Consider the following 12,273-nt stretch of genomic DNA (forward strand, 5'->3'; position numbering starts at 1 on the left):
CAGCTCTGCTGTGGCGCCTACCTGCCCTTCAGAACGATTTGTGGGGAAAAAAAAACTCCTTTACAGCCCTCAAACAGAGCAGGAACCACTGGAGAAGCAGTTGGATGTCTGTAATGAAAAGAAACGGCGCAACGTAGGAGCGAAAATAGGCCCCTCCCACCTCACTCAATGTTTTGAGGCCTATTAGAAAAACAACTGAGTGTCTCTTAATTAACCATGTGGGTTAAAAAACCCTAACACAAGCCAGAATGACCCCTTTAGTCCCTTCAAAAAAACATTATAATTGCATCATTTACTGAACAAACAAAAAACGTTTTTTCCTAACAGTGTCACCAGTAACTTATGAGCCCTTCAAGCAAGCTAAAATTCCTATCAAAGTGTCTGAATACAGCTTACCCTTCCCTCATGGGGATATTGCCAGCCTTTTCTAGAATTAACACAGTCTGTCTAGAAAAAATATAGACTGAACATACCTCAAATGCAGCTTAGCATGCAAACCATTCCCCCAACTGAAGATTTCCTGTACTCTTCAGCCCTTGTGAGAACAGCAGTGGATCTTAGTTACAAAGTGATAAGATCATAATCCTCCTTGCAGAAATCTGCCAGAGAGTAAATAGTACACACCGGTACCATTTAAAATAACAAACTTTTGCTTGAGAAATAAAAAACTAACATTTTTGTCACCACACTCGCTCTGCCCTTCCTAGTTTCTTAGAGTAGGCAAAGAGAATGACTGGGGGGTGGAACTAATGGGGGAGCTATATAGACAGCTCTGCTGAGGGTGCTCTCTTTGCCACTTCCTGTTGGGAAGGATAATATCACACAAGTAAGGATGAATCCGTGGACTCGATACATCTTACAAGAGAAACTGTAAATCTATCAAGAGAAAAAACAAACAAAAGAGGTGGTACCTGATGGAAGGGGTCATCTCTGTACTCTTTTTTCACACAGAGGCTGGCATGATTAGCATCTGCGTCCGTCTCACTGCTGCAGGAAGAGCGGCATTCTGCACAGTGCAGAAGATCCTCCCATAGCACATCCTCCGTTTCAGATTCTGGCCTGGTGCTTTCAGAATCCTGTCTGGAGCTGGAACAACGAGAACTGCAGCTGGTGCCCGATTTTGGAACATCCTGAAGAAGAAAAGAAACACAATGAGTTTAAATATAAACAGAAAGCAAACTAAAAATTCTGCTCATGTGACCAAATCATTCAATATCTAGCTAATATAGAGAATTAAGGGAGCGTCACTTTGCAGTGATTGTATCTGCATCAGACTACATAAGATAATATTCAAAGGAAAAACAAATACATTACAATCATTAATAGTCTTTATAGGGTACTAGGCGATAAGCCTGACGAGAGGGCAGTCTATTTAATAAAATAAAAAAAAACTACAACCCACAAAGCTAAAATTACAAAAAATGACATTACAGAAAAAAAAAATAAACAAACTTATCCAAAATAAAAAATTTAAACCTAAACTAATACCCCTATAAATATAAAAAATCCCCCCCAAAATAAAAACACCCCCTAATCTAATACTAAACTAACAATAGTCCTTAAAAAGGGCTTTTGTAGGGCATTGCCCCAAGTTAAAAAGCTTTTACCTAAACAAATGACCAATTGCACCCTAACAGTAAAAAAAACCCACCCACCAAACCCCCCAAAATAAAAAAACTAACACTAAAAAAAAACTAAACTACCCATTGCCCCTAAAGGGGCAATTGTATGGGCATTGCCCTTAAAAGGGCATTTAGCTCTTTTACTTCCCTTAAAAGGGCAATCAGCTCTTTTCCAGCCCATTAAATCCCTAATCTTAAAAATAAAAAAAAAATCTTAACACTAAGCCCCAAATAGGTACTCACCGTTCCTGAAGTCTGGCGGAAAAGGTCTTCTTCCAGGCGGCTCCATCATCTTCTATCTTCATCCGGAGCAAAGGCGGCACGGAGGTGCGGAGCTCTCTTCCCCGACGCGTGGATCCTCAGCGGCAAGCCTCAACGGAGGTGGCATGGAGGGTCCTCTTCATCCGATGTCTGTCGAACACTAAAGATTGAATGAAAGGTACTGCAATCAATTTGGGATACCCTGCATTCCTATTGGCTGGAATTTTGAAATCATGCAATAGGATTAGAGCTACTGAAATCCTATTGGCTGTTCAAATCAGCCAATAAGATTTCAGTAGCTCTCATCCTATTGGCTAATTTCAAAATTTCAGCCAATAGGAATGCAAGGTACCCCAATAAATATAGGGTACCTTGCATTCAATCTTCAGTGTGCAACAGACGATCGCATGAAGAGGAGCCTCCAGGCCGCTGAGGACCACCGCTGATGATCAAGGCATCAGTAAGACAGCTCTGCACCGCCCCGCCTTCGCTCGCGATGAAGATAGAACATGATGGAGCCGCATGGAAGAAGACCTTCTCCGTCAGACAGTGAGTACCTATTTGGGGCTTAGGTTAATGCTTTTTTATGGTCATTTTTTCGGTGTTTTTTATTTTTTAATTAGGGTTTTTTTGGGCTTGAAAAAGAGCTAATTGCCCCTTTAAGGGCAATGCCCATACAAATGCCCCTTTAGGGGCAATGGATAGTTTAGGTTTTTTTTAGTATTTTTATTTTTTTATTTTGGGGGGTTTGGTGGGTGGGGGTTTTTTACTGTTAAGTGGGACTTAGTATTTTTGGAGGTATAAGAGATGTTTAACTTAGGGCAATGCCCTACAAAATGCCCTTTTAAGGGCTATTGGTAGTTTAGATTAGGGGGTGTTTTTATTTTATTTTTTGGGGGGGGGGAATTTTCATAGGGATTAGGTATAAAAAAATGTTTTTGATAATTTTGTTTATTTTTTCTGTAATGTTAGACTTTTTTATTTTTTGCAATTTAATGTTAGTTTTTTTAAATTTTAATTGTAATTTAGTAGTAATTGGGGTTAATTTAGGGGGGTGTAAGGTTAGGGCGCTTAGTAATTAAAATAGTTATTTGCGTTGTGGGGTTTTTGGCAGTTTAGAGGTTAATTAGGTTGATTGCGATTTGGGTGTTTGGCGGTTCAGGGGTTAATAAGGTTTATTGTGATGTGGGGGGTTGGTGGTTTAGGGGTTAATAGCAATGTGGGTGGTTGACGGTTAAGGGGTTAATATTTTAATTATGTTATATGCGGATTAGGGGTTAATTACTTTATTGTTTTGCGATGTGGGGGTTGACGGTTTAGGTGTTTGTTAATACTTTATGCAGGGGGTTATTTTTTGTATGTTATACTTTGTGCGGGCAGTTACGTGTTTTTATCTTTATTTCTTGCGGACGGTTACATTTTTTTAGTTATTTTGTTCGGGTGGTTGCGTTTTTTTTTTGTTTTGTTTTTTAAGGCTTTGGGTTTGCCTATGCTGCATCCAGGTGGATTCCGAAATTGGCAGGGTGGTGAAAGAATCCACCGAAGGTGGTTTACTTCACCACCCTGCCGTTTTTGGAATAGACCTGAATGCAGCTTAGGCCTCGCACAGCCAACATTCCTTTGAGGATGCGTGCGCAACTGGCGACACAGACGGACGCATTACAAACGTGAGTATAGTATAGATTAATGTCTTTGTGAACATTGAGAGAGGTCAGTAAAACCAGTTTCTGAGCAGACACAGCTAATGAGCAAGTCAGCAGCGGCAGTCACACAATCCTGCAATTCACTGGCTGTGTCTGCTCAGAATCAGCAGTCCTTTTTCAGGGGTTAAACACACAGCACTATTAGCCCTGCAAGTCTAACATTACAAGCTGTAACAAATAAGAGCATGTAAATCTTGCATTATAAATGTCCCTTTAACTTTTCTAAGCAGGTGTAAGGTTGTTTTGCCAAATGTATATGCTTCGATAGACTAAGCTCTTGTTTAGTATAATTTATGCCGTGCACTTGTGTAGCCATTTCCCTATAACTTTTTAGCTGTATTGACGAGTTAACCCGTTTGTGCAGACTCTAAATGTATTGTGAGCATTTAATCTGCATTGCACATTTAAGAATTGTTGCTTAAACCAGAGTATTACCAAGCCTTTAAAAATGAAGGCAATAAAAATAAAAATAAAAAATCACACACACACGATATATTAAAATCACACACACACACACATATATATATATATATATATATATATATATATATATATATATATATATATATAAATCAAAAGTAAAAGTCACTGTTGCCGTCCCTTTAAGTAATTAGTTGTCTTGTCGACATAAACAAAGTCCGGTGAATGTGTATACTCCGTTCAAAGCAATGAGCCGTACGAAATATGTATTATGTTTAACATGCTCAGAGCTACTGGAAAACAGCTTGACAAACCCCCTATATACGCCTGTGATGTGAATGAATGTATCAGAGACAGAGTGTACTTCAGAAAACCGGAGGCTTAGGAGCACAACAAGCGGTTACATGCAGAGTGAGTGGTACCTTCAAATCTCTAACATAAAGAGAGAAGACCAGGACTTATAATCCAAGTGGCGAAAACGCCTTTACTCACCACTCCTCTAGACCGCTGACCCCAAATGACTCAGTCTCTGTTTTTGATTAAAGACCTCCGGAATTCACTGTATCTGCACTCAATAGTCTCCTCCGCGTTTCTTCGAAAAGGCGTCCTACTATGCAGGAGGGGGCGTGACGTACGTGCTGCAGCGCGGTGAATCCATGCGCTGATCCTTTTAATGTAGAAAACAGAGTTCCCATAGACCGGCTTTGGAGCTGTAAGTCCCAGACCAGCTGCTGCTGCCCGGAATAATTAGAATAAAGTAGAAAAAAAAGTTGCTAGCAGCGGTCTTAAAAGCAATAAGTCTTTATTGAAACATCAAAGGTAAAAAACACTCCAGGAGAGCAAATGTGCACACAACATTAGTCCGCTAACATGTTTCGGCCTAATGTTGTGTGCACATTTGCTCTCCTGGAGTGTTTTTTTACCTTTGATGTTTCAATAAAGACTTATTGCTTTTAAGACCGCTGCTAGCAACTTTTTTTTCTACTTTATTCTATATATATATATATATATATATATATATATATATATATATATATATATATATATATATACATACACACACACAGTCGTATGCAAAAGTTTAGGCACCCCTGACAATTTCCATGATTTTCATTTATAAATAATTGGGTGTTTGGATCAGAAATTTCATTTTGATCTATCAAATAACTGAAGGACACAGTAATATTTCAGTAGTGAAAGGAGGTTTACTGGATTATCAGAAAATGTGCAGTATGCATCAAAACGAAATTAGACAGATGTATGAATTTGGGCACCCTTGTCATTTTGTTGATTTGAATACCTGTAACTACCTAGCACTAATTAATTGGAACACACAATTGGTTTGGTGAGCCCATTAAGCCTTGAAGTTCATAGACAGGTGCATCCAATCATGAGAAAAGTTATTTAAGGTGGCCAATTGCAAGTTGTTCTCTTTGACTCTCCTCTGAAGAGTGGCAAAATGGGGGCCTCAAAACAACTCTCAAATGACCTGAAAACAAAGATTGTTCAACATTATGGTTCAGGGGAAGGCTACAAAAAGCTATTGCAGAGATTTAAGCTGTCAGTGTCCACTGTGAGAAACATAGTGAGGAAATGGAAGACCACAGGCACAGTTCTTGTTAAGGCCAAAAGTAAAATATCGGAGAGGCAAAGGATGGTGAGAACGGTCAAAAACAGCCCACAGACCACCTCCAAAGACCTACAACATTATCTTGCTGGAGATGGTGTCACTGTGCATCGTTCAACAATTCAGCGTATGGGAGAGTGATGCGGAAGAAGCCTTTTCTGCACACACGCCACAGAGTCGCTTGAGGTATGCAAACGCACATTTGGACAAGCCAGCTTAATTTTGGAAGAAGGTGTTGTGAACTGATGAAACAAAGATTGAGTTATTTGGTTATAATAAGGGGCGTTATGCATGTTGGCAAATGAACACACCATTCCAAGTCCAAACACCTGCTAGCCACAGTAAAATTTGGTAGATGTTCCATCATGCTGTGGGGCTGTGGGACCAGTGCCGGTACTGGTAAACTTGTTAAAGTTGAGGGTCGCATGGATTCCACTCAATATAAGCAGATACTTGAGAATAATGTTGAAAACTCAGTCACAAAGTTGAAGTACAATGTTCTGGAATGGCATTTCCAGTCCCCAGACCTAAATATCATTGAAAATCAGTGGAGTGATTTGAAGCGGGCTGTCCATGCTCGGTAACCATCAAACCTAACTGAACTGGAGATGTTTTGCAAGGAGGAATGGTCCAAAAACATAATTTATGCTTACCTGATAAATTTATTTCTCTTGTAGTGTATCCAGTCCACGGATCATCCATTACTTGTGGGATATATTCCCTTCCCAACAGGAAGTTGCAAGAGGATCACCCACAGCAGAGCTGCTATATAGCTTCTCCCCTCACATATCATATACAGTCATTCGACCGAAACAAAACAAGAAAGGAGAAACCATAGGGTGCAGTGGTGACTGGAGTTTTAATTAAAATTTAGATCTGCCTTAAAAAGACAGGGCGGGCCGTGGACTGGATACACTACAAGAGAAATAAATTTATCAGGTAAGCATAAATGATGTTTTCTCTTGTTAAGTGTATCCAGTCCACGGATCATCCATTACTTGTGGGATACCAATACCAAAGCTAAAGTACACGGATGATGGGAGGGACAAGGCAGGAACTTAAGCGGAAGGAACCACTGCCTGTAGAACCTTTCTCCCAAAAACAGCCTCCGAAGAAGCAAAAGTGTCAAATTTGTAAAATTTTGAAAAGGTGTGAAGCGAAGACCAATTCGCAGCCTTGCAAATCTGTTCAACAGAGGCCTCATTCTTAAAGGCCCAGGTGGAAGCCACAGCTCTAGTAGAATGAGCTGTAATTCTTTCAGGGGGCTGCTGTCCAGCAGTCTCATAGGCTAAGCGTATTATGCTACGAAGCCAGAGGTTGCCAAAGCTTTTTGACCTCTCCTCTGTCCAGAGTAAACGACAAACAGGGAAGAAGTTTGACGAAAATCTTTAGTTGCCTGTAAATAGAACTTCAGGGCACGGACTACGTCCAGATTATGCAAAAGACGTTCCTTCTTTGAAGAAGGATTAGGGCACAATGATGGGACAACAATCTCTTGATTGATATTCCTGTTAGAAACTGCCTTAGGTAAAAACCCGGGTTTAGTACGCAAAACTACCTTGTCTGAATGGAAAATCAGATAAGGAGAATCACAATGTAAGGAAGATAACTCAGAGACTCTTCGAGCCGAGGAAATAGCCATCAAAAACAGAACTTTCCAAGATAAAAGCTTAATATCAACGGAATGAAGGGGTTCAAACGGAACACCTTGAAGAACTTTAAGAACCAAGTTTAAGCTCCACGGAGGAGCAACAGTTTTAAACACAGGCTTAATCCTAGCCAAAGCCTGACAAAAAGCCTGGATGTCTGGAACTTCTGCCAGACGCTTGTGCAAAAGAATAGACAGAGCAGAAATCTGTCCCTTTAACGAACTAGCAGATAAGCCCTTTTCCAAACCCTCTTGTAGAAAGGACAATATCCTAGGAATCCTAACTTTACTCCATGAGTAACTCTAGGATTCGCACCAATACAAGTATTTACGCCATATCTTATGGTAGATTTTTCTGGTAACAGGCTTCCGTGCCTGTATTAAGGTATCAATAACTGACTCTGAGAAGCCACGCTTTGATAGGATCAAGCGTTCAATCTCCATGCAGTCAGCCTCAGAGAAATTAGATTTGGATGGTTGAAAGGACCTTGTATTAGAAGGTCCTTCCTCAGAGGTAGAGACCATGGTGGACAGGAGGACATGTCCACTAGGTCTGCATACCAGGTCCTGCGTGGCCACGCAGGCGCTATCAGAATCACAGATGCTCTCTCCTGTTTGATCTTGGCAATCAGTCGAGGCAGCAGCGGAAAAGGTGGAAACACATAAGCCATGTTGAATAACCAAGGGGCTGCTAGAGCATCTATCAGCGCCGCTCCCGGGTCCCTGGACCTGGATCCGTAACAAGGAAGCTTTGCGTTCTGGCGAGACGCCATGATATCCAGTTCTGGTTTGCCCCAACGATAAATCAGTTGAGCGAACACCTCCGGATGAAGTTCCCACTCCCCCGGATGAAAAGTCTGGCGACTTAGAAAATCCACCTCCCAGTTCTCCACGCCTGGGATGTGGATAGCTGACAGGTGGCAAGAGTGAGACTCTGCCCAACGAATTATCTTTGAAACTTCTAACATCGCTAGGGAACTCCTGGTTCCCCCTTGATGGTTGATGTAAGCCACAGTCGTGATGTTGTCCGACTGAAATCTGATGAACCTCAGTGTTGCTAACTGAGGCCAAGCTAGAAGAGCATTGAATATTGCTCTTAACTCCAGAATATTTATTGGGAGGAGTTTCTCCTCCTGAGTCCACGATCCCTGAGCCTTCAGGGAGTTCCAGACTGCGCCCCAACCTAGAAGGCTGGCATCTGTTGTTACAATCGTCCAATCTGGCCTGTGAAAGGTCATGCCCTTGGACAGATGGACCCGAGAAAGCCACCAGAGAAGAGAATCTCTGGTCTCTCGATTCAGATTTAGTAGAGGGGACAAATCTGAGTAATCCCCATTCCACTGACTTAGCATGCATAATTGCAGCGGTCTCAGATGCAGGCGCGCAAATGGCACTATGTCCATTGCCGCTACCATTAAGCCGATTATTTCCATGCACTGAGCCACTGACGGGCGTGGAATAAAATGAAGGACACGGCAAGCATTTAGAAGTTTTGATAACCTGGACTCCGTCAGGTAAATTTTCATCTCTACAGAATCTATAAGAGTCCCTAGGAAGGAGACTCTTGTGAGTGGTGATAGAGAACTCTTTTCCACGTTCACTTTCCACCCATGCGACCTCAGAAATGCCAGAACTATCTCTGTATGAGACTTGGCAATTTGAAAGCTTGACGCCTGTATCAGGATGTCGTCTAGATACGGAGCCACCGCTATGCCTCGCGGTCTTAGAACCGTCAGAAGTGAGCCCAGAACCTTTGTAAAGATTCTCGGGGCCCTGGCTAACCCAAAGGGAAGAGCTACAAACTGGTAATGCCTGTCTAGAAAGGCAAATCTTCGGTACCGATAATGACCTTTGTGAATCGGTATGTGAAGGTAGGCATCCTTTAAGTCCACTGTGGTCATGTACTGACCCTCTTGGATCATGGGTAGGATGGTTCGAATAGTTTCCATTTTGAATGATGGAACTCTTAGGAATTTGTTTAAGATCTTTAGGTCCAAGATTGGTCTGAAGGTTCCCTCTTTCTTGGGAACCACAAACAGATTTGAGTAAAATCCCTGCCCTTGTTCCGTCCGTGGAACAGGGTGGATCACCCCCATTACTAGGAGGTCTTGTACACAGCGTAGGAATGCCTCTTTCTTTATCTGGTTTTCTGATAACCTTGATAGATGGAATCTCCCTCGAGGAGGAGAAGCTTTGAAGTCCAGAAGATATCCCTGAGATATGATCTCCAACGCCCAGGGATCCTGGACATCTCTTGCCTACGCCTGGGCGAAGAGAGAAAGTCTTCCCCCCACTAGATCCGTTTCCGGATCGGGGGCCCTCACTTCATGCTGTCTTAGGGGCAGTAGTAGGTTTTCTGGCCTGCTTGCCCTTGTTCCAGGACTGGTTAGTTTTCCAGGCCTGTCTGTAACGAGCAACAGTTCCTTCCTGTTTTGGAGCAGAGGAAGTTGATGCTGCTCCTGCCTTGAAATTTCGAAAGGCACGAAAATTAGACTGTTTGGCCTTTGATTTGGCCCTGTCCTGAGGAAGGGTATGACCCTTACCTCCAGTAATGTCAGCAATAATTTCTTTCAAGCCGGGCCCGAATAAGGTCTGCCCCTTGAAAGGAATATTAAGTAATTTAGATTTAGAAGTCATGTCAGCTGACCAGGATTTAAGCCATAGCGCTCTCCGCGTCTGGATGGCGAATCCGGAGTTCTTAGCCGTTAGTTTAGTTAAATGTACAATGGCATCAGAAACAAATGCATTAGCTAGCTTAAGTGCTTTAAGCTTGTCCATAATTTAATCCAATGGAGCTGTATGAATGGCCTCTTCCAGAGACTCAAACCAGAATGCCGCCGCAGCAGCAGTGACAGGCGCAATGCATGCAAGGGGCTGCAAGATAAAACCTTATTGAACAAACATTTTCTTAAGGTAACCTTCTAATTTTTTATCCATTGGATCCGAAAAAGCACAACTATCCTTCACCGGGATAGTGGTACGCTTAACTAAAGTAGAAACTGCTCCCTTCACCTTAGGGACCGTCTGCCATAAGTCCCGTGTAGTGGCATCTATTGGAAACATTTTCCTAAATATAGGAGGTGGGGAAAAGGGCACACCGGGTCTATCCCACTCCTTGCTAATAATTTCCGTAAGCCTTTAAGGTATAGGAAAAACGTCAGTACACACCGGCACCGCATAGTATCTATCCAGCCTACACAATTTCTCTGGAATTGCAACTGTGTTACAGTCATTCAGAGCTGCTAAAACCTCTCCTAGCAATACCCGGAGGTTCTCAAGCTTAAATTTAAAATTAGAGATCTCTGAATCCGGTTTCCCTGGATCAGATCCGTCACCCACAGAATGAAGCTCTCCGTCCTCATGTTCTGCAAACTGTGACGCAGTATCGGACATGACTCTCACAGCACCAGCGCGCTCTGTTCTAATCCCAGAGCTATCGCGCTTGCCTCTTAATTCTGGCAATCTAGATAATACTTCTGTCAGGGTATTATTCATGATTGTAGCCATGTCCTGTAAAGTGATTGCTATGGGCGTCTCTGATGTACTTGGCGCCATATTAGCACGCGCCTCCTGAGCGGGAGGCGAAGGTACTGACACGTAAGGAGAGTTAGTCGGCATAACTTCCCCCTCGTTGTCTGGTGATAATTCTTTTACAGATAAAGACTGATCTTTATTATTTAAAGTGAAATCAATACATTTAGTACACATATTTCTATGGGGCTCCACACTGGCCTTCAAACATAATGAACAAACAGATTCATCTGTGTCAGACATGTTTAAACAGACTAGCAATGAGACTAGCAAGCTTGGAAAACACTTTAAAATAAGTTTACAAGCAATATAAAAAACACTACTGCGCCTTTAAGAAGCAAAAAAACCTGTCTCAGGTTGAAATAACAATGAACCAAATCAGTTATAGCAACCAAATTTTCACAGTAAATGTATTAAGTTAGCAGAGCATTGCACCCACTAGCAAATGGATGATTAACCCCTTAATACCCAAAACTGATAATAAATAGAGAAAAAACGTTTTTAACATAGTCAAACACACTGTCACAGGTCTGCTGTGACTGATTACCTCCCTCAAAATGACTTTTGAAGTCCCTTGAGCTCTCTAGAGACGACCTGGATCATGCAGGAAGAAGCAGGAAGACTGAGTCTGAATTTTTACTGCGCAAAAAAGCGCTAAAATAGGCCCCTCCCACTCATTATTACAACAGTGGAAAGCCTCAGTTAACTGTTTCTATGCAGAAAATAAGTCAGCCATGTGGAAAAAATTATGCCCCAATAAGTTTTATCACCAATGTACCTAAAAAAAACGATTAAACATGCCAGCAAACGTTTTAAACATAGAGTATGTATCTCTATTGACAAGCCTGATACCAGTCACTTCTACTGCATTTAAGGCTTACTACATTACTTCAATATTAGCAGCATTTTCTTAGTCAAATTCCATTCCTTAGAAATTTATTTTACTGCACATACATTAATAAGCCTGATACCAGTCGCTTTCGCTGCATTTAAGGCTTTACTTACATTACTTCGGTATCAGCAGTATTTTCTTAGTCAATTCCATTCCTTAGAAAAATATTTTACTGCACATACCTTAGTTGCAGGAGACCCCGCACGCCATTCCCTTTCTGAAGTTACCCCACTCCTCAGAATGTGTGAGAACAGCCAGTGGATCTTAGTTACTTCTGCTAAGATCATAGAAAACACAGGCAGATTCTTCTTCCAAATACTGCCTGAGAAAAAAAAGCACACTCCGGTGCCATTTAAAAATAACAAACTTTTGATTGAAGAATTAATTAAGTATAAAACACCACACTCCTCTCACGACCTCCATCTATGTTGAGGGTTGCAAGAGAATGACTGGGTATGACATGTGAGGGGAGGAGCTATATAGCAGCTCTGCTGTGGGTGATCCTCTTGCAACTTCCTGTTGGGAAGGGAATATATCCCACAAGTAATGGATGATCCGTGGACTGGATA

At 41.8% G+C, this 12,273-nt stretch overlaps 1 protein-coding gene across 3 annotated transcripts in view; it reads right to left on the reverse strand.

Moving 5' to 3' along the window:
- The window catches only part of PHTF2 (putative homeodomain transcription factor 2), a 522,887-nt gene that overhangs the window by 111,903 nt on the left and 398,711 nt on the right, over positions 1-12,273 (reverse strand). For all 3 annotated transcript variants that reach the window (XM_053716525.1, XM_053716526.1, XM_053716524.1), the window contains one exon: positions 912-1,130. In XM_053716525.1, the coding sequence (XP_053572500.1) occupies positions 912-1,130 (219 nt within the window). The remainder of the gene's footprint in view (positions 1-911; positions 1,131-12,273) is intronic.

This window comes from Bombina bombina, chromosome 6 (genome assembly GCF_027579735.1).
Source record: "Bombina bombina isolate aBomBom1 chromosome 6, aBomBom1.pri, whole genome shotgun sequence".
Classification (NCBI taxonomy): domain Eukaryota; kingdom Metazoa; phylum Chordata; class Amphibia; order Anura; family Bombinatoridae; genus Bombina; species Bombina bombina.